This window comes from Cuculus canorus, chromosome 1, assembly GCF_017976375.1.
Source record: "Cuculus canorus isolate bCucCan1 chromosome 1, bCucCan1.pri, whole genome shotgun sequence".
NCBI lineage: Eukaryota > Metazoa > Chordata > Aves > Cuculiformes > Cuculidae > Cuculus > Cuculus canorus.
Genome location: NC_071401.1, coordinates 13957858 through 13981783, shown reverse-complemented (window position 1 = coordinate 13981783; position 23926 = coordinate 13957858). Strand labels below are relative to the sequence as shown.

At 39.5% G+C, this 23926-nt stretch overlaps 1 protein-coding gene across 4 annotated transcripts in view; it reads right to left on the bottom strand.

Moving 5' to 3' along the window:
• GRM5 (glutamate metabotropic receptor 5) overlaps positions 1–23926 on the bottom strand; it is a 259071-nt gene that overhangs the window by 235051 nt on the left and 94 nt on the right. For 2 of the 4 annotated variants that reach the window (XM_054053704.1, XM_054053714.1), the window contains exons 1-2: positions 22386–22749; positions 13230–14111 (exon numbers count right to left, since the gene is read on the bottom strand). In XM_054053704.1, coding sequence (XP_053909679.1) covers positions 13230–13908 — 679 coding nt within the window. In that variant the 5' untranslated portion in view covers positions 13909–14111; positions 22386–22749. Of the gene's footprint in view, positions 1–13229; positions 14112–22385; positions 22750–22872; positions 22969–23926 lie in introns of those variants that run through there. The other 2 variants (XM_054053695.1, XM_009566394.2) reach the window with 2 other exon arrangements.

Below are 23926 nucleotides of genomic sequence, written 5' to 3'. Positions count from 1 at the left end.
GGGAGAACACTGCCAGATCCAGGCTGCTTTATTCCAGACTGTCTGTAGGCAGAGGATGGCAACGCCCCACTGCTTTAAGGACTGTGTCTACCTTTGGCTGATGTTCTTTATGGACATGACTGCAAAATGCTGAAATGCTACTGTCTGGAAAGACATTTTTTGATTTAACAGTATGCACACACAGACATCGCCTCTTCTTCCCCAAAACATTCCACCTTGTAAGTAAAAACTCACCTTTCTTTTCAGTTATCTGTTAAAGCTTAGACTCCACACATCTCAATGAATACATGCATGCTGCAAATGTCAAATGAACTCCCTGATTCTTGTAGGCAAACACACTGTAAGGTTCTTTTGGGCCCATGCACAGATAGCAAACAGATCCTTTGGGACTTGCACCTATATTTTAGCTGGCAGCATAATTAGCTCCCATATGGTTAATGAAATGTAACGTGTCAGTATTTTGTAGGCTGAGATTTGTCACACGGAGGTGTTGGATGTAACACCCACTCTACCAACTGTTCAAGAGCAGAAAAAAATAAAATCAGTTAAAAGATTGTGTGTAAAAACTAAATAGGAATCAGCCTTTAAGCTTTCAGTTTTCTAGGCTTCCAGTGTCCTCTGTATTCCTGCCTTCCTAGGGGAGGCCTGCCAATCAAGGTACTCCTCAATAATGTTTCAGAGTGCCTTCTCTAAGGGCACAAACCCATGCATGGTTGATAACACAAGTGTACACAAATGGCATGTCCATGAGGTTCTCAGCCCTACGTTACCAAACATCTCCAAAGTACTGATCCTCACAACACTTTCATTACATATTTGAAATGTGTGTATTTGGTGCAAATGCTTCAGATGTTCATTTGTGCCAATTTTTAGTCTACATAATGCCGAACAATTATAAAATCATTAAGGAGGTCCCCTTGCTGAAGGAATGTCCACAGCAAGCTACAGAAGGGGCTACAGGGTCATCCAAAGTAGCTCTGATTTAGTCAGTTTTGCTGAGCCACTAGCTGAGAGGCTTAATGCCAAACTGTCATGTTCCATGTTGTACTTTTTCAACAGACTGATCAAGTTGAGCTCAGCACTGTAATGGTACAGCCCGCTGCATCCTTGATATATCTGAACCTGTCTCTCCATTATAAGACACAGGCATGATGTCTACAATTTCATCAGGGCTACATTGGTAGTCCAGGAGAAAGCACAGGAAATCACTCACTCAGTGTGTCTCAATTCCATGTACATCATCCCAAACTCAGTAACCACCACACTGTCTTGCTTTCCAAGTCCAACATTTTCAATTTTCTAATTATCTAGTTCTGGTAATTTAATTTGACTCCCACTCCTTACCAGAGCAGCTGAATGGGGCTAGAAGAAGAGACAGTACTATGTTTCCAGTCTGCAGAGACATAAGCTAACCAAACAGCAAAGGTCAATCCACAGCACGGAGCTGAGGACATGTGTTCCCACTCACAGCATGGCTTAGTGTGACACACACACCATCATATGCAGATGGAGAGATTTCAGCATTCACCTGACATGGTCATAACCAACCATGCATGACTGAGAGGCTTCTCAGCACATTACCTCCTGGGTCAGCACCATTTTGATGTCTATCCTCCCACAGGCTTGAAGGTACTTGAAGGCACTGTCTAGACCTGCCTGAAAAGCCTGTGCACAGCTTGCATAGAGTCTGCATAAACTGTTGGTTGAATACACATGAATAATACATAGAGCTGTAATAAAATCACCTTGGGAGCAGGGGAAGAAAAGGACTATGTTAGCCTGAGTGCTTCAGATAGTTCTAGTTAACAGGCGAGAGGATAGAGAGGAACGGAGACAAAGGTTGGACAACTGCAGAAATAGTCAAATAAGGCAGGGTGAAGGAAAAGAGAAATGGTCAAGTCCATAGGTCAATTGACCTTCATTTATTCAGTAGAACTCTATAGCAGTTACAAGTATGAAGCTTACACTCCTGGCTGAGTCTTATGTAGCTTAGCAGAACTAACACAGCTCCTAGCCTGTCCATGTCATTGCATAAGTTCAGCTTCTCTCCAGAATCTAGGCTGTACCAGATGCTTCATTTTGAACTACTTAAGCATGCTGATGTTTATGCTTTCATGTAAGTGCCTTTGGATTTAGGGGAAAAAAATAAAAATTCCTCCACAATTCTGTCTGAGTGAACAAAACCTTTAACCCCATATACAATAAGACAAAAATCATCTACATATCCCTTTCTTGTCAGTAGGCACGGAGCTGCCAAAAAAAACCTCCAGTATCTAAATACCCTGTATAGTGGGCTTTCAAGGGAAAGATGCAAGCAGAGAGAGCATCTGATCCAGCTTCAACATTTTTTGGATGCCTTAAATTTGAACTGGTTTCATACTTTCCCTTTAGGGGAAGAAATAGGTCAGACAAATTGCCTGTCTTTTTGCATGTACAGGAAAATGAGCAAGGTAACTTCACTCCCACAGCGCTGTTGGAAGGGGGAAAAAAAAAAAAAAAAGAAGCAGCTTTTTATATATATAACCATGAGTGGAGACATACGAAAAGCTTACATTGGAAAGATAACATGAACAGTCTCATATTTTCATTTCTGGGCATGTATCCTGATGTTTTTGAAAGCTTCTGTTAATCTGAGAAGGATTTGGATCCTGCATTTCTTCTATGGTTAAGACAAAAGAAAAAGAAAGAACTGCTTACCTATCAAATGTGACCTTAATTTGTGTTCCACTCATAAAACCAAATGAGCAGCACTTGCATATTTTTACTCATTTTCCTCCTTGGACTTCTTTGGAAACCTATGATAAAATTCTCTGATCTGGGTATAATATCCCTTTCCAAACTTCTTGGGTTTGCTCCTTTTCCATACCTAAATATAGTTCCACTCACTTGCTGTCAGGGTGCATCTCTGCCACCTGTTCAGCACAGCTCTGATATCACAGCCATCTACAATACTTTCTGCAAGCCGAGGAACACCCTCAACAACATGTCAGTGTGCTCCCTGACTGCTTGCTTGTCTTGCTTACAAACACTGCCTCTGAGGCAAGTGGCTGGAGAGAAGTTGAATGGGACATGTTGGGTTCTTCCAAGTGCAACAGATATTTTGGCCAAGAATTCTGTCCTAGTGTAACTGAGAATGAAGCTGCGTATGAAGATTGTTGAATCTGGTGAATGTGAAATAGAGGAAACATTTCAGCTTATTTTTCACCTTCAAGGATTCACATACAAATGAAAAATATCCTGTTTTTCATTAAGTGCTGAAACTGCAAATTGGACAACTGTGATGCACAAGGTTTTAAGACTAAATAAATGTAGAAATTTTGAATACTCTATGTAGATAGAATTAGATTTTTTTAATGAGAATCTGGACTTTAAATAACTTTTGAAGGCATCTGGACTAAGTCTGGATTCTCCAGGTGAAAGAACTTAAAAATAGTGAGCTCTGTCTGTGTTAGTTGATAGTCATGATCACATAAATCAAAAGTTTTAGAAATGTTCAAACCAATGCATCCTATCTTATTCATACAATTATCTTCCTGAAATTGTTTGGAGAAAGGACTGAAATTTGGCTGGAGAAAGGTAAGAGGAGGAAAAAAAAACTTCAAAAGGGGAGAGAAACAAGGAGTCAATGTAACCAGAGAAAAAGAAAGTACAAAGAGAAAAAAAAAACCACAAAAACAAAAACAAAGACAAAACACCAAACATTGAGGAAGGTGAGATTGTAAGCTAAATGAGCAGAAGATAAGTTACAGCAAGATTTAGGCATGTAACTGTAAAAGGGAAAAATAATCAGTACAGGTTTATAGGCCATCATTGTATTGGTTTGATAATAAGGTAAGAAAAAGAAGATTGAACACCAATCCATGGAAAACTGTGTCCTGCATGACTGTAAGTCGAAGAAGTAGATGGAGTACTTATACCCCTAAAAATGAGGGAGAAAAGAGTACATGATCTTAAAAAAAGGATGTGACAGAACCAGAAAGGTTTATACAAGATTTATAACAATAAGTTAACATCAGAAAAAAACACTTTACAGAAATGATAGGAAAACTACAGTTTTGTCAAAAGAAAGATTAGAACAATGCCTGAAGAGAGAAGCATGGAGAACATATAAAGACAAACAGGCTATGGACTTCAGTAATACAGTCAATAATTTCATTTGGAGAAATTGTTAATTCACAGTCTGAACAGACTACTGAATGGTGAAATCAACGCTGTCTTCACACAAAGTCTTTAAGTGAAGACACTCTGTGTGTGTCTTCATAAACAAAACATTTTAGCCTAAGCAATAACTACCAATGACTTGCTGTCATGTTATTATTTTTCATAGCAAAATTAAGACATGGAGAACAGTCTTCTGTAATTTCTAATCAGGGAAAGGTGAACATATTCTGTAATTCTACCATACTATATCAGCAGCGATTTAGATCTACTTGCCTAAAGCTTTATGCACTTCAAAACAGCAAAGTTGGAACAGCTAGTTCATCTGCTCTATCTTGTTCACCAAAAAACTTAGAACTGAGGTGAGGTAATTTCCTAGATCCTGATCATAGTGCTCTCGCTACAATTTTGCACCTTCCTTTTGGCAGTTCTATTTATCTTGCTCCTAATGCTTACAATAGCATCTGAGAAGCTAGAAGAAAGCTATTACAGAAAAAAAGTGGGAAAAAACCCATATTTTAGGTAAGGGCAAATAAGAGGTATTTGATTATAACATGGCAGACCGAGGAACAGATAATTTCCCTTATCTTTCTGCTGTTCTCAGCAGTTAGGTTGAATTTTGGCTGAAGGATTCATTCAGTGAGCTGATTTACCAGCTACCTCAGTTATTATTTTTCCAATTTGCCTAGTACATATTTCACTTCTAGCAATAGCCACTCCCAATACTTTATTTGAGTGCCATTTGACAATGTAATTGATTTTATATGGAGGTTTCTACCTATATCACCTGGATGATATCTGGCCAGCCATAAACACTGCTAAGCATTTCCAAAAAAAAAAAAAAAAATTCAAACTCCTATATTAAAGGAAATAGTAACTGTGGTTTTCATCAGTCAGCATATTTTGAATTTTAAGTTAAATTACTCAACTTTTAAAACAAAGCTGTGATTTGGGAATGGGTTCGTATCAAAATTTGGTTGCCAAGATAGATTTTATCTGTTCCATTAATAACCTTCAAAATCACTTTTTTTAATGTATGCACATACAATGTATTTACATTTAGTTCTCTGCACTACAACACGGCACATCTCAACAAGATATTGAGCTTGAAATCAGATTTTTGTAAAATGAATGCAATGTTTTTGTCTGCCCAGTGGCTTCCAAATTTAAATTCTTCTGTTGGTTCACCTCAAAAACCACCACCTCCTGTATGACTCAAGAATCATGCAGGCCTTTTATGTTTCTTAGCTGTTGTCTCCCTCTACTCAGCACTGGTGAGGCCACACCTCAAATACCGTGCAAAATTTTAGTCCCCTCACTACAAGAAAGACACTGAGGTGCCGGAGCATGTGCAAAAATGGGCAATGAAGCTGGTGAAGGGTCTGAACCACAAGTTTTGTGAGGAGTGGCTGAGGGACGTGGGGTTGTTTATCTGGAGAAAAGGAGGCTGAGGGGAGACTTTGTCATTCTTTACAACTACCTGAAAGGAGGCTGTAGCAAGGTAAGCATTGGTCTCTTCTCCCAAGTAACAAGTGATAGGACAAAAGGAAATGGCCTCAAGTTGTGCAAAGGGAGGTTTAGATTGGACATCACAAAATTTTTTTCACTGAAAAAGTTGTCAAGCATTGGAACAGGTTGCCCAGGGATGTAGTTGAATCACCACCCCTGGAGGTATTTAAAAGATGTGTAGGTGTGGCCCTTAGGGACAGGGTTTAGTCGTGGACTTTGCTGTGTTAGATTTACAGTTGGAGTCAATGATCCTAAAGGTCTTTTCCAACATAAATGATTCTACCACTGAATGACCTGGGGAAATATCTGTTCTGCTCCTTAACTATACACAAATTTTGTGATTTGGAAAAAACATGGATTTAACTCCTATACTATTGAGCTACTTACAATGTATTTTGATACATAAAGTTACTGACAAGCGCAGGACACCTTACTTTTCCTTGTTTAGATAGGAAATTAAATTCTAGTGTCTGGTAAAGTCTTTTCATACCTGGGATCGTTAACTACCACTCTGGAAAAATGGGTTCTCATGCAAGGCATATCAGTCATGTTGGATGGCTTTCTTCTGTCTCTCCCCTTCTTCCCATCTCCCATTATAACAGAGCCCTGACTCCCCGGAATTCTCTCAAACAGGCTCTACATAAAGGAATATGAAATAACATGTTGGGGTTTTCTTCTCATATCAAACTGTACTAACTGGACTTTTCACTTTTAAATCTAGGAAAAATTATAACTTCACAAATTTGTCATTTACATTTCCTATTTCTAGGTAGCATTTATGGCAAAACAAAAATCTATGATTTTAAGAATAAGCAAGAAAAGTAATACAGCAGATGCAGAATTACCACATCCTGAATAAACTATCTTTTATCAAAATTGTCAAAGAATAATATTGTGCAAAACTTGTAAAAGTTGATACCTTTTTGTGTGAGGTTTCCATTTTACTTATAAAGTTACCATTTATCAACTATTTTAATATAATCACCAGACAAGAAGTTTATTTGGACTGACTTCAGAAATTTTATTATAGCTTTAATTCACTAAAAAGATGTTGTTATTTTAGCTTTTGATTCTGACTTGGTGTAAAAAAATGCTTCAGAATTAAATTAATTCTTTTTAATTATAAAGAATTTCTGTTTTCCAGCCCCATCTGCAGCATGTATTCTTTCATCTCATAGACAAAATATCAAAGCGGGATACAGGAAAATGAATCACTGTCACTACCCATGATCATCTTGTAGCGAATATGAGAAGGATCATCTTTTGTAAAACCAATCTAACCCAGCAGGCACTGTGCAGTGAAGCACAATTTGTTTCCTGAAAGATTTCCAAATGTTACCACTTGAAGAATACCTCCCTGACAGAAGAGGTGCACCCAGGAGACACAGACAAGAACTGTTCTGTTTCCAGGCCTAAGGGAAAAGACAAATGGAAGACGAAGTTGGAGGATGCTGGACTCCCACTGTCTGTTCTCAATGAGGGCAAGTTTCATGACACTGTAATTTCCATTGAGTGATTACAGAGCCTAAGCGACAGAAAAATGTTACATTCACTTAGCCCCTAAACAAAAGAAGCAAAGTGATATTTTGAAGATCCAAATGTCCCGTTTTGAGCCAAGTCCAGCTTTTATCATTCTTTTCAAAGTGATTTTTTTCAAAACAACTGAATAGTACACCTCTTGCTCACCTTCCCTTTGCTGTCTCATAGTATTTCCCCTAACAATCTTCATTCCATTACTCTCCAGAGTGTGCCCCTCATTTTGTATTTTGCTGTCAGTGAAGATACTTCACAGTGGGTGTGTCTGGCCAGAGCAGTCTGCCAGCAACATCACTGTGCTCTCTGGTTAGTCAGTCACTGCAGAACAGAGTAAACATTAACAGGATGCTATTTCAGTTTTCAGTCTCAGTATTCCCAGCTGATTGCCAGTGTTTCCTCACTTTTCACAGCTGTGATGCAAAGATACATATCTGAAATTGGGCAAAAGGAAAGCCATCTTTGGTATAGATGTCAACAGTCAAAAATGAGCAAACACCTCAACAGGATATAACTAAAACTGGGGTTTCAATTTCCTTTTTTCCCTTCAGATGGGAGAAATTATTTTTCTACAAGATCAATGTGATTGAGAACATATCAAATTGTGATTATCCTGGACTCAACATTTATGTATGAAACAGTTTAAATGTCTCAAATATAAAAGAAAGTAACTTCAAAAATAGAAAAATAATTATTTTGCCCAAGGGCAAAATATGAAACATTGGTGAAATAGAACATTCCTCAGTCTTTTCAGAATGTCATAAATTAGAGAATTTTCAGTTTTCAGAAACAGATTTTTAGAAATAAATTTCCTTTGAAATTGAAAGCATTTTCATGGACTAGCAATGACTGTGTTTGGTACATTATTTATGTATCGGGCTTTTCCTGCATATAAAGCGTGAAAAAATATCACCTATGTTTAAAATAAAATTAATCCAATTTTAAATCCTATTATCTTGTGAAAAACAAGTGATATTTCTGACCATGGTATAATTTTTGTATTTAAAGGAGAAAAATCTGGAGTCAGAAAGAAAATCTCCACGTCACCATATAACTGCAATTTGTTCCAAGCAGTAGGTTTAAGGTCAACTTGTTGCAGCTCTCTCATTCATTTCTTCATCCTATTCTCAAAATCTATGACTAATTTTCATTTTGCTTTTTACTTGGTAGCAAAACAAGTCAGCAAAAATAGCCTCGTAACCAGGCACATTTGAAAAAATATGAAAGGAAATGTATGAAATAACCCTTTTCTACAGGGAAAAAAAAATAGAAGTTCTGCTTTTGTTATGCTTTCCTGGGTACATCTTGAGAAAATGAATGTGTACTACCTATTTATATGCACTTACGATAAATTTAGGTGGAGGGAAGATACAGTAAACTGAGAGAACTTTGAAGATAAACTTGATCCATGTTTACCTTCAGAGTTGTCTAGAGAAGATGTGAACTAAGTGACTTCTTTGTTAAGGCCGTCTTCAACAGTAACTCACACCTTTAACCTAGTGGAGTGAAATTTATCCCTTGTCACTCCCAACAAATTTGACCTATTGTGTTTCAATTGTACCTTTTTGCAGTTCTATTTTTCCAGCATACAGCACCTCCTCATTCTATTGAAAGTAGCAAAAGAAATGGTTTCCATTGGCAATGAAAATTGCCTTTCAAATTATTAATTCATTTGGCTCTAGGCAAATTTTAAGCACAGACCCTCAGGCACTGATCCTGTTTCTGACTAACAAGGCTTGATCCAAATGTCAGCCTAGTCAATGGTGGCTGGGGGTGGTGATATTGACCTCAAATAGGCTTTCAATGAGGCCTTTAAAATGCATTGACGGGAGAAAAGAAAATTGTATATATTTTCTCTGATCTTACAAAAAGAGCAAGGAATGCTTTCATATGGGAAATGAAGTAAACAGACCATTCTTTGTCTCTTGTGGCAGATACCCAGCTTCTCTCTGGTTTCCCCAACTGTTTCTCATTCGTTGTGGTGTTGAGTGGTTAAGCAAGAAAAGGCTGAGACAAAGTGCCAGGGCTGCTTGAACTGCATGACCCCTCTGCATGCCAACCATCACCACCTGAAATCTAGATAAGGCATAAATTTTCCATCTACACCGTTCTATGTGTAATAATTTTCCTGGGGGTGGACAACAGTTAAATGAGATAGAAAAGATCCCTAAAGTGCTCTGAGAAATTTGGTGACTCAACCAAAGGGCTTCTTTCTGCTGAGTTGCTTTGACTGAGAAAGAGATATAGACTGACTTCTCGACCTACTCTCTCTCTACAAAGTTGGTTTCAGAAGTGAAAGTTAATTTGAGTTAAGGAAAGTTTGTTCAACATCTTTTCCTATCGCAGTGGTGGGACAAAAAAAAAGAAACAACAAAAAATCAAAACAAATATCTGTAAGGCCTGCTGAAAGAATTAGATCAGCGTGCAAGCTTCAAATAAAATGGTGTCCAGCATAGCTTGCATGCCTGTTGTAGCAATCCATAAAGCTGAAGGCAGTTTCTTCAGGCTTTGAGTGATAGGTTCTCGGTACAAGGAGTTTTCTACCACATTTTCCCTCTTTGCTCACTCACTCCTACCTTCCTGCCATGCAGCGTTAACATGTCTGTTCATGGGGCTGTGGTGTGACCTGGATTTCAGAACTAGTAAGGATTTTTTAAAACGTTCCCTGATAATGGGTGAAAAAAGGTTTCTTTTATAGCCAGATCAGTTCACTGTAGAGTCCCACAAATCATTAAATGGAAGGAAGAGTTGAAGAGTGTGGGAAGATAATGATGCTAGTGGCACATGTCATGCCTGACAGAACTGAGCAAGTGGAGTAACAACCTAAGACAATCTAAGGCTTGCAAAGATTTCTGATTGGCATATGTAAAATACACTACAGTAAGTAGAGATAACTGTTGCTTTATGAGAAATAGGCTTCATTTATTACTCATATTTCCTGTTAATTCGATTGTAGAAAATTCCTCCTTAAATTTATAAGAGCTACGTTAATAACAGTGTTTGCTACCTTCCAATTCTTAGGAAAAAACATTACTTTTCATGGTTACTTGCACACCTGGGGTCTTCACGTAGATTAAACTGTAATGCTGGATATCAAAGGAGCAAAACTCATGAGAACCTCTCAAAATTTTTGCATATAGCAAACCTGGAAGTCTTGCATAAGGATTTAACAACAAAGCTTCAGATCAATGTATTAATCCACTGCAGATATAGATGATTAGTAGGTGCAGAAGAAAAAGTTCAAACAGGAAGTTTTTTATTATGGAGCTACTAAGTTATTCCAGGCTTTTCTCATACTAGACCAAAAAAAGAGCTATAACTTTATCTGCTGATGGAACTACCAAAGCAATGAAATATCCAAGCTTTGAAAAAGGGGACCCTCATTGTCCTTGAACGATGTTTACAGAAACCAATGGTCATATTTTGGAAGGCTCTGGCTAACGCATGAGGATTAAATAAAGGAAATCAATGTATATAGGCAGAATTACTGGAGGCATTGAAAGAAGGTCTTCTCTCAATAGGTGGGCAAGAATCTAAGCTGATAAAAAATTGCAAGGAGTGGGTTTCAACAACTTTTTTTCACTTTTTTTTTTAAATAATATCTATGAATATTATGACACTGAATATAGGGGCATGTCTGGAATATGTACAAGTAAACAGATGCTATATCCAATTTAAAATTCAGTATAAATATAAAAATAATATAAATAAATAATATCTATTTTGCTTCTTTACTCAATTCCTTTAATTTAACATTCATCCATACTAGTGTTTTCTGTATTTCTCTTCCTGGAAGAGACAACATCTGCCATAGTATTTGGAAAATGTCCAGAACATCAGACATTGTCATGTTTCAAGGAAATACCTTGACCAATTTGTATTTGTCTATCCAATTGCAAGTACCATCTTTTCTATGATAGAAAGCATTTGTGTGATGTTATTTAACTGAAGAGCATATTTATCATCATGACCAGAACATGCAAATAGATGACAGGCTCATAAGATACCCAGAACCCAAGTTTCCTGTTAGATCACTGCAGTCCACAGTTATGTTGCTTTAAAAATACTATGAATGATATGAGGCCTTAGGTATCAACAACATACCATGTATTTTGTTTACTTTAATACCAGTAGAAGTAGGTACATGTTGTAGTTGATATATCTTTCAGCATTTCTCCTTCTTCACACCAAGCTCCTCTATCGTATTCTACACTTGTCTCGCCTGTAGAAGTCACCTCCACTTTCAACTCTGTGTCTCTGTTCCCTTCGTCCAATGCACAGTTCAAAGTTCCTCTGCCATAAGGTTAATAAGACATATGCTACCGTCTGCTCCAAACAGAGTGTCCATGGAAAGTGGGAAAAATAAGTATTCTTGTTCTGTGCAGAATCAGACCTTGATACAAACTTGGCAATTCCCACATTGAATATATCCATCCGCTCTCAATTAGCAGAGGTATAGAAGTTGTTTACAGCAAAAATTAGACGAGTCATCTAAAGTAGTCAGGATAAAACATCTTATGATAATGTAATGCATCAGTGGTATTATTTTTGACCATTATGTTATTCATACATATTTATAAAGTGAAGGCTGCACACCAAAGGCATCAGCTGGCAAAGAATACCTTTGCTACATGATGTGACGTAGGTTGATTTATACAGTGTTATACTGTTGTATTAAGCCGTTAAAATATTCATGCATACCCATGCAAAAGAGGCTGCAGTTATTTATCAGCTTTTGATATCATGATGGAAACATGATTGCAGCAATCTGCATGTAAGTTCTAGCTTTTTTTAAAAGAAAATATGTTGCAAAACAAGCTTTCTACATATTCGTAGGAGGATGAAGATCTCTACATACTAGCATTGAACCAGCTACACCCCAAGTACAGCTCTGAATAGTATGACAGCTGCCAGAGAGGCATACTCAGTGTGTGGGAAGGACAATCTGCTTTCTATAGGTTGTAATCAAGCCAGCAGCATCTGTTGCTGTTCAGAAATGTCGCCACCACTACTCAACCTCTTAATAACGTTTTTCATTCCCAGATTGTATTCCGAGCCTTCCATTCTGAGTTTGCCTGCTTGAACAGAGGTGACCCAGTGAGATTTTAAAATTCATCACAGAACCTAATTCCAGAAAACTCATTAAATGGTGCTGTCATTAGACAGCAACTGGTGAGACCTGCTCTTAAGGCAGTATGAAATTCTATCCATATTCCACTCAACTCTGCCAATACAAGGAATAGTGAAATCAGGTAAGCTTTCCGTGATATTTCCCTTTAACCATATACTCTTTTGAACACTGGGTAAAAAACTTAAGCTCTAATACAAATTAGTAAAAAAGAGGAAAGCAATTTAGCACACAGTTCTGATTTTCTGAACCACTGATGGAGCATAAGTCTGTGAACAAGATTTGAGGAGACTTCCCTTGCTCACTCCCCAAATCAATAGCCAGATAGCGAGCAAAAAGTGGCTGTAATACTCCATGGAGTATCACAAAAAGGTCAGATATAGTTCTGTTCTGATCTGGGAGAACTTGCATTCAAATATTAGATAGAACTACATGTTTTCTAGTATTCATGCCTTGCTAACTCAGACATTAGGCAGGAACAAATTCTGATTCAGTTATAGTTCCAAATGATGGTTTAGCTCTCTTTGACACTAGCAAGATCAGACATCTTCTCATTACCCATTGATACCAATATACTCAAAATCATTATTCTACATAAATGCACTGATTAAGAAAAATAAATTAATGTTGACTGAATTAAATTAAATTCACTTAGGAGACTCCAGAGTAAACATTTTTAGCCACAAGTGGTCCTAGAGAGCACACAATCTGGCATGTCAAAGTTTGTTTTCAGCCATTATCAACACGATACTACTTCAGTCCCATAGAGAATATGGAATTATTATTAATTAAAGTAAACTCTTATACTGTCGACAAGTGACTGAAATAACTCCAACATTAAATACCATCCTGTATCTATTTGACCACATCAAAGCAGTTATGGAAAAAAATAATCTCTTACCTTCAGTATGTACAGCAGAAACATAGGTCCAGTTATAGCGCTTGACAATGTCCACCATAGCCCGTGCTTGCTGTGCATCAGATGGCACAACTCTCATAAAATACTTGAAGAGAGTTTTGTCGCTTAGGTCCATGCTTGTGGCAGAATAAGCAATCTGAGGTATATTGAAAAGCTGCAACAAGTTCTGGACCTGGATAGCAACTGAACTAGAGCCAGGTCCAATGACACCAACAATGGGTTTCTTGGAGTGGAAAGACGATGAGGATCCATCCACACATCGCACCATCCCTTCCTCTTCTTCTGATGAAATAAGAGAGTCCCTTATAAACTCAATGCTCTGCTCCAGAGCCACAGCAGAATGCCAGCAGGAGTCCCTTATTTCACATCCTAGCGTTATATTTGGCAACAGTGTGGGATCCAAATTAATTCTGTCAAGAGTATGCAGCATTGCCTCCACTCTCTGAATGCCATACTGCTCTCTTACCTCTCCACATTTCCTCTCATGAACCTTGTCAACAGTTGGTTGGTGGTGGACAGAGAATAGAGCTCCAATGATAATATCACCAGGCATGTGTGCAACCACCCTTCTTTCATTGGCCTGTGCAGAAACCAAAAGCCCGAAGTTCCCACAGACATCTTCCTTCAATAACAGGATTGTAAGGAACAGCAAAAGAATCATTTTAAGAAATGGTTTAGGCTGGTAGAGACAACATGATGGAACAAAACCAGAGAGCTGGTGAAAAGCAGTTACCAAATCTTTTGGATAAAAGGAGCGTTATGCTGATGTTTAACCAGGAGTAGGCGTATATTCTCTAAGGAGTCATCGTCATCTCCAAGTGGACAGCTATGCAGAGCTGCACGTGTGATCATAATCTTCCTAACCTTTAAAAAGGAATAAATAAGAGAAAGAGCTTTAAAATTAGTTATAAAGTCAGCTTTGTAATATGTTCTAAAATTACACCAATACACTGTCTCTGATATACACTTGCTTCCATTATTTTTTGATCTGGAAAACTTCATTGTACTTCAGTGTTTCACAATGTTAGGTTTCCACTTCTGCTGGTATAAATTGGTGTCTTTCTCTTTGACCCTCTTGTTAAAAATCTCTTTTGGGAAATGTTTTCAAAAGCACAAAAGACAGGCAAGTATTTAATTCCAAGGAAGAAAGATGTTGTCATTTCAGACACTTCCTATATCAGAATTGCATGTCACACTAATGTACCTTGGGCTACACTATGTTATCAATTACAGCACTAGTAAACTCTTGCTGACAAACAGAGCTTTTCTTGAAATCTTTTAAGGAATGTAGAATCTGGTTCTTCAAATTTATAAATCTATTTTTTCTTTGTAAGGCACAGCACAAAAAAAAATAACTTTTAAAATAATTTAGGAGTAAGAAAACTGATTTTGTTGTGATTTTTTAAATTTATTTTAAGTGGTGAATTTTTCAGAGAAAAACAATAATTTTAAAACTGCAGAGCAATGAAATTCTTTTCAACTTCTTATATCCTTAAATTGAACATCTCCAATAAGCAATTTGACAAATCCTGGTACTGTGGACAGCTATACAGACTTCAGTGATAGAAAGAAGTCAACATAGAGACTACACAGATGAACTAGTGCCTAAAATATTTGATCTGCTATATTTGTAGCTAGTCTGCACAGTAGCAGGCACTCAGCTTTAGCATTGATGAAAGATTAAAAAAAAATAAAAAAGAAGAAAAAACAAAAGCAAAGAATCAGCCAAGTATTTATATCTTTGGCTGTGGTTAAAAGAACTTGAAAATGTACTTCAAAGTACTCTGCACTTAGCTATGGATTTGCAGAAGGATGTTTCTAGTTTAAAATGTAGTGCTTGAACTACTATTTGTCCAGGTCTTGATCCCTGAGCACATTAAAGTACCATCTACTGCAGTACACCTGCCAGTGGATCCATTGATAGTGCAGAAAGTTAAGCACACTCTTAAATTTAGAAAGGTGCTGAGTGAGTAAGTGAACCACTTTCCCATTTTCATTATTGGCAAAATAAATACCACATTCCAGGACAGAGCTTGATCTCAGTTTTACTGACATAACTCTTTTAATATGATAAAAAAGGATATAGAAATATCCATACATCTCAGGTCCACAAGCCATTTTTTAGTCTATTAATAATCATCAATTATATCAATGTTGTAAAGTGAATGAAATCTTTCTATAGGAAATATTTTTCCATTTCTTCCAGATTCAGAATCTAGCAGTATTTCAATCTTGAATTTACCCCTCACAGCTAGGTCATTCAATACAACACCACAGAGAAACTCTTCCTGTTTCTGAAGATGAGACAGTCAAACCTAAAAATACTTTTGTGTCTGAGGTTAACCTTTTTTAATCATTTGTTTACCTAGACATTATAAACAATTTACACAGAGGAAATCACAAAATAATTTTAGTGAATATTCCCAAATGAAATCCAAATATTTAAAAAAAGAAAATATTCTATAGAAATGGTTTTGTAATGTCAATTGCAATATTAATAGGTTCATATGATATTAATTTCTAGAACTAGAGAGTGTTAATAATAAAATAAGGTTCAGACAACTGTAGAACACTTAAAGACTTTTTTCTATTCTGTGAAGAGTTAGCTTATCAATACTGCAACCCTTTGCCACTAAGAAATTATAGCAGTTCATTTCAGGTTAATTAGTCTCTAATTAACAGAATATCACTACTGCGTATGTCTTCCAATTGTTTGTTCCGTGACTCTGAAAATGGTACTGTATAATTTGCAAACAGTCTGAAGGATGAATGAGAGGGGATATCTTTCTACAACATCACAGCTATTAAATTCCTCTATCTCCAATTAATTTAATGTATTATCTATTAAAAAAAATCTTTAATTCTTTACTAACTTATTAACATGTGAACACAAATGGTACTCTTGTCTTTAAAACCATGGTTGCTTATGTTTCTGAGCTTCTCAAATTAAGGCTGTATGTAGAGAACACAACTATATCTAGACAAATGTCAGCTCTGCCTCAGACTGTAACTGGATATACAATTAGATGTCTTTTTATAACCTAGCTGCCTGTGCAGCTGCATATATACAAATAGAGTGTAGAGGACTGGTGTGAGCTTGTGACACAAAATAAAAAATCTAATCCCCATCCACAATTTTAATTATGCAACACACTTCAAGCTGGTTACTGATCAAGTTTAGCAATGCTCTTTCTGGTCTTATATCTATGGATTGAACAGTTTCCATACAGGATATACAATAAAAAGAGGGCAGAGAGCCATTTTGATCTTCTTCACTTGAAAGAACAGCTGGGTTTTTTTCTCTGTCTACAGTTGCATCTATCAGTATAAAATTACAGGGTAAAAGCTGATGTAAAGCTGAAATTCTCCTTTATAGTTCTGATTCTGTAATAATAGCAGATTTCATGGTTATAGGGTGCTCCTATGGGCCAAAAGCAAGTTCTGAAAGGGATCAAATCTTTCCACAATATGGCATCAAAAGAAAAAAAAAGGGCCAGATGCAGACTGCATTTGCTCCAGAATTCATGAACTTTCTTTGCATATACCACTGTACTAAAGTAAAAGTCAATTTCCTTTAGGCTTACAAAGCTGTTACTAATCATACCAAGAGAACTGCTAATATTTTATTGTATGAGGCTTAGAACTCATATCCAAAGCATCTGAAGTCAATGCTTTCTGTGGGCTTTCATGATGCAGTGAAACTACCTGGAATTTGTATTGATATGGCTATGTGAGCCTGCTAAATTTTGATTGATTTGGATTTGTATAGTAGAGATCTGGTTCTATGGGATTACTCTCGCTTTCAGAAACCTGAAAATCACAGAACTGTTGAGGCAGGAAGGCACCTCTGGAAGTCTCTATTCCATCCACCCTGCCAAAAGCAAGTTCAACTAAAGCAGGTTTCTTAGGGTTATGTCTAGTCATGTTTTCAAAACCTCTCAGGATGGAGACTCCACAACCTTTCTGGGCAAGCAGTTCCAGTGTTTGATCACAGTTACAGTAAAAAGCATTGCTTTTTATGTTTAAATAGAATTTTGTGTATTTCAGTTTGTGCTCATTGCCTGTCATTCTTCCATTAGACACCCTTGGTTATGCCATGCAAAGATGTCATTAGGGCAGTCGGATAAGACTTTCTATTTTAGATCAAAATCACTAAGCAGAGCGCGGGTAGAATAAGCACACTAATTACATTTCCTGGAGAACATCTTCCTGAAAAGAAGATGGCCAAGGGAACTGTTCAAATACACAATTTTACTGCTATTTTGTCCTTAGAGAATCACATACAAGTCACTCCATATTTTGATTACCATTCTTTCCTACTACAGAAAGCTTATTATTACAAGTAGGATGAGTACTAAAATAAAATTAAGCAAAATTTCATAAGCTTAAATATAACTCCTGTTTAAATTGTTAGGGATAACTCTAAAGGGAATTTGACATACTGTAGTCTTCAGACTGAGAACAGAGGTATCAGCAGCAATCACAAAGACAGTGAACTCTTGAATGCATGCATAAATTGTTTCGCAGTTAATAATTTATCTACATTTACTTGTTTTCATTGATGGACAAGGAAATCAAGACGCATAGCTCTTAGGGTCAAATTTACTTTTCACTCTGTTCTATTTCTTCAGCATCAAGGGAGTTATGTTTATTTTACTGCAACATAGGCAAAATAGAATCAGGCACTTAATTACTGGTGTATCGAGTTTCCTATTTTATTCCAGGTGTGCATCTAACTATAAAGGAATCCTGGAATCGTGTGCTTTTACAATACATGACAGACACTTTGATCTCTGTCATCTGGTGTACTAGCTTCACACTTGAAGCAACTGCAGAAATAGTAAATCAGAAAGTTAATTCTGCTTATCTGTCCTTTGCTCAGTCCTGCCCTATACAAAAAACGTAAGAGCTACCCATATGACTACAGACACAGATCTGATGAAGCACTCAACATGCTCCTGTAACCTCTGCTCTCTCTGGCAGTAAAATCTTTATGCCAGTCTGTGTCAGGAGAAATTCTCAGCTGTTCCTTCAGGGCAGAGTTCCAGGTACTTCATGTTGAGGTTTAACCGAGTAGAAAATGAGCATCTGTAATAACCCATGAAACAGCACACAATTCTTAAAATTATTTATTTCCACCTCAAATGTGAGTCTGTCTATAGTTACTGTCTATACAGACCAAAAGAAATAGAAAAAGCCCTAATACCTAGTGACACTAATTAAATCTTGATCGAAAATCAAACTATGAACAGCAGTTCACGAAGTTGATTTTCCACTGTGTATGAGAGTTTATACATGGAGCATATCTGATTTCTCTTAAGGGCTTCTACTGCCGCAGGTGTAAATGTATTCAAAGCTTAAGAATGGAACTCTTTCCTCCTGCGACTTACATTATTATAGCAGCGCCCACTAGTGCCCCCAGAGTGAAGGACTTGTCTTCTTTGCAGTCTGAATTTGCTTGGCTCTGTGGTTTCTAATAGGTAAAACAGAAACTCAGCAAAGGGAAGTTTTTGATTTAGCCTGTCTTGTATAAGCGGAAAAAAAAAAATTGAAAAAAAGAGTAACACTTTCATTCAGACTTCTCCTTTGTTATAGTTTTGCAATTTTATGGCTTGTTTTTTCACAGTCTCTAAATCTTCAGAAAGATTTAAATGATAAAAATAAAATGCCAGATTACTGAACCCCAGAACAGCACTGTTATGGAGTGAGGACTTATGATTCAGTCCAAGAAAGCACTTAGGAATATGCTCAGAGTTAAGCATATGAAGAATGTTATTAGTCAAATATATGTAAAGATTTATCTTAAGTTTATCATCTCTTTAAGGGATTTTTCAAATCAGTGCAATCACAAAAACCCAGGGCCCCAAAATCCATTTATTTGTATTGATAGATTTTATTTACATGCTATGTTTGTATAACCTATAGCCATCTACCTGCTGATTAAATTCTTTCCAGGCATTAATTTACAGTACACAGTGCCATTAATTCAATGCCATCAGATATGAGATAATATATGTTGATGAAGATATGGATCAATTCCGTATATTCCAATGAACTAACCCATGTAACACCACCAGAGATAATCAAAATTCAGGAAGCAGCAGCTGAGTTACTGATCCGGAGTCAGTCCTGTCACATATCGCTCAGTGAAGATCTTTGGATAGCAAAAGATGGAACTACCTTAGAAAAGCAATTACATAAGAAGAGAGACTTCTCAGCTCATCTTGGCACGCACCAATGTAAGAAAAAGGTGTACCTGCTCATTTCTGCTGGCTATTGGCATTGCGAACACTGAGCATTGGGTTCAAGTTATTCTGGCAATCTAGCTCTCAATGCTATAGAGAGGTACCATTTGCAGGAGGTCCCACAAACCCACTCCTCAAACGGAATTCAGTTTGGTCACAAAAAGACCCTGATGCACTCAAATGGTCTTTAGTTGAAAAACGTTAATATGAACACACTGTTTTGTTTTGAGATTTCCACTGCATTTAAATTTTCTATTCACAAAAAAAAAAAAATAATAAAAAAACGTGAGTCGTTGCATTATCAGCTCTGGGAATTCCTGCAGGCAGTGGATCAAGCCCTTTGTCAAAGGAAACAGCTTTGTACGACAGGAGAGCCTGTGAAGCATCTTTCTGTAATCCCACTTAGAAACTGGAGGAAAGCAAGCAGCACAGAATAATTTCAACCGTTTGGTCAGAACAGCCACTGAAAATAACAGATTAGTATACTAATGGCATGCCTTCACAGACAATAAACATAGAATCCTATAACTGTCAACAAGATTCTTAGCAATCCCAGGAAGTTCTTCTCTATAATATGCCCACACACATTCTTTCTGGTTGATGGAACAATTTTGGTTTTAATATGTAGGTGCTTAACTTCCCAGCAAAACTTGTAATGATCTCTGCAGTTCTGCTAAATATACTACTTATTGCCGCCATTACCATAAACCTGTTACCGCGTATGATGCAGGAATGAATAGCTCAGGAGTTATTTGAGCTGCGATCTTAGATATTTTATTTATCAGCAAAACTGTATGATATGGAAGACGTGATCAAGAAAAGGCAATATCAACTAAAAAACACCCATTTTCTAGCAAGTCACAACTAGAGTGGTGTTACAGTGACATGCCAGTACAACTATACCCAAAAAAAGCTATAAACATGTTGGCAGATAAAATTACAAAGAAATCCAATGACATAGAGATCCCCCAAAATACTCTCTGATCATTTGAAACAATGATTAATCCTGGTATTCCTGATCATGTAGCATAAAAATTAGCATGCAGTCAAAGTATTTGAGAACATGCAAAATATTAGTATGTGACAGAAGTGTTTAGGAATACAGTAATAAGTTATAGAGAATAAAAGGGCCTGGCAGTTGATGCCATTATGCATCTTTCTCTTTCAGGATTGTTTAGAGTGGGATATTTTCAAGAAGGTCCTCTGCTATTCTGCTTTTGACATGATGTCTCCCCTTTGCTCTCAAGACAAGAAGAAAAAACGACCAGACTCCTTCTACACACAGTCACATCACCATTGCTCCCCAGCACTAGAAAGACCATTATGGGAAGACGTCAAATGGAAGTGGGACTGCAAGGGCAGAGGCGCCCTGGAATGCGGGACATCACTGCCTGCCAGCTGCGAGCAGTGACAGGGCAGCGGTGGGCAGGGGGCAGAGGTGGGTTGGGCAGTGGGCGGTGGGCAGTGGGCAGGGGTGGCTTGGGCAGCAGACAGTGGGCAGTGGGCAGCAGTGGGTTGGGCAGCAGACAGTGGACAGTGGGCAGCAGTGGGATGGGCAGCAGACAGTGGGCAGTGGGCAGGGTTGGGTTGGGCAGCAGACAGTGGGCAGTGGGCAGCAGTGGATAGGGCAGTGGGCAGCAGTAGGTTGGGCAACAGAAAACGGGCAGTGGGCAGCGGGCAGCAGTGGATTGGGCAGTAGACAGCAGACAGCGGGCAGTGGGCAGCGGGTAGCAGGGGGTTGGGCAGCAGGCAGTGAGTTGGGCAGCAGGCAGCAGACGGTGGTCAATGGATAGCAGAGGGTTGAGCATGGGCAGTGGGCAGCAGTGGGTTGAGCCTCGAGCTGCAAGCAGTGGGGAGTGGGCAGTGGGCAGCAGTGGGTTGTGCAGTGGGCAGCTGGCAGCTGTTTGTGCAGCGGGCAGTGGGCAGCAGGCAGTGGGAAGCAGGAAGCGGGCAGTGGGCAGCAGGCAGGGCATCGGGCAGCAGGCAGTGGGCAGTGGGCAGCGGCGGGTTGGGCAGTGGGAAGCGTCCGGGCGGGCGCTGTCCGTGGTGCTGAGCACCGCCCGCCGCTAGCCTTCACGTTCCAGGTTTAGGGAAGATGAGAAAAAATAGCTTGATCTAAACCAGTAGTAAAAATTGCCGTGGTGGTCACGTTTGCCACGGAGGACCACACGTTTTAAAAAATAGATTGCATAAATGGAGATGGGTCTTAGAGGAAACTGCTTGACAAGGTTAACTCCGAGCATAGCTACCTGCACTGCTGCAACTAAGTGGCTGTGTATGCAGATGTATATGTGTGCATATACACTTGTTCTTAGATCTCTGTCTCTCTGCTCTGCTGGTGGTATTGCTATCCCTCTCTGTCCTTAATGAATCATTTTTGTATGCGTAGACATTAGCTTTGATTATTAAATAAGGAACAGACGGGACTCGCCGAGCAGAGCCAAAGTGATTTGTCCCAAGGTCACACAGCCTGGCTGTATCTGGAAAACAAATACATCCCCGTTTTCTTTATCCATTCCTGGCAAGAAAAATCCTCACTGGTGAATGGAAGGGCTAAATCATACACACCACCAAGCCCAAGTAATTGCAATACACTGGATCTCCCAGCCCCATACATATCCTGCTCCTGGGGAGTTGTCAGTGTCCACCATCCCCCAGCAATCCCAACCTGCTGATGCCCCAGGAGCCCCTAGAGGTGCACCCCATCGGGTGGCCTGCTCACCACCACAACTATCCTCCCCCTCCTCCCCCGCCACCAGATCAGTGCTTGTCCTCTGACAATCAGGGCACAGAGTAAAAGCAGGAGGAAGGGAAAAGAGTTCCTCCTGCATGCACAGGATTTCTGCCTGCAGACCAGGACACATAAATCCCCTCTCCCACCCAACAGCATTACCTTGTCAGTGGCAGCAACAGCTTCTTCTTACAGTGGCAGCTAAGAGGTCCTTTTCGCGGCAATAATCAAGAGAGGTAGAGGTAGACACCTCCTATTTTCAGCCACGGCAGAGGTAGCATTCCTTGAACAGACCTTCTGGAGCTGAATAATCCTCAAATGCCTCTGCAAAGATCACCAGCAGGTGAGCCCCACTCGGCAAGCATTGTCATTCCTCCAGCTATGGGCATATTCTGTTTTCTTCTGATCTCAGGCAAATGCTGAGGATCGAGTATCCTACCCCCGCTAATGCATGCACATCCACACATGCCATGCAACATGCTGTTCTCTCAGCATCGCCCAAGTCTCATTTGCAAGAGGCGTGAATGGTCCCCGAATTTGGGGAGGGGGCGTGGCCTTGAAGAGAAGGAATAAACAAACAAGCAATAAAACAACAGATGGGTCCACCACAGCTTTGATCTTCCTAAATACTCTCTGCAGTTTGACCCACCTGCTTAAACATCACCGCCTCTCCTTGCATGTGTGTGCACGGCAGCAACCTCTCTGCATTTAGAAGGGACTAACCCTGCATTCTGCCGTGTGAGGAAAGCTCTCCAGGTGCCTGAAGGTTGCAAAGCCCCCCTATAAACAGACACCTCTTTCCTGCACCACCCTGCTCCAGAGAGTGTGAAAGCGGCACTTGGTTCAGAACGGTATCATCAGAAGAAAAAAAGAAAAGGAAAAAAAAAAAAAGAAACGGTAGCTGCTTCGGGAGAATCTGTTTAAAACCTAATCCGGGGAAGAGTTTACCCCTGCGGTCCTGAGAGCCGTTTGAGAACTGGCTCCTCCGAAGTTTTCCCCCTGCCCAGAGGTCGGGGCTCTGCGCACCTGCGGGTCCAGGGTTGGGGGGCCCTTGGAGCTGGGGAATGCCAGGCTTCAGCGCAACTTTTTAGTGCCACCAAGTGGCATAGATCCCTCTAGGAAACTAAGCAGTCTGCCAGCCCTGGGCTCTGCCTGCTGCTGGTTGGCAAGGGGAGAGGAGGGGGATGCGGGAGCCGCGACCACCTTTCCCGACACACGCACACGCGGGCAGCAATATCAGGCAGAAAGGAGGGATTGTTTGCCACCAGAAGGACAGGTTGCCCTCTCCAGCTCTCCTCCCTTCCCTTGGTCGCACCAAGCACCAAGAAGAGGCGTGATGCCCCTGCCGAGGGCTGCCCGAGCTGCCGATGAGATGCGCTCTCTGCTCCTCTTCCTCGCGCGCTGCCCCTGCCTGCGCCCTCTCCTCCCCATGGCAGCTGCCACCTGCAGCCATCCCTCTTCCCACAGAGCACACTCCTCCCTGCCGCCTCGTTCCCCTTCCCCCGTCTCCCCGGGGGCTCCCTGAACCCCTAGGCGTTGCAGTTCCCTGCCTGTCCCCCGGCTCAGCAACCAGCATCCTTGGGCTGTTTCTGCAGACCCAAGGGCAGACTGCTTTTTTGCCTACCTTCTGCCCACAAGCTCAGTAACCTCTGGCCCTTCTGCTTCCCCACTCTCCCACAAACCCTTTCTGACTACCTGCTTCC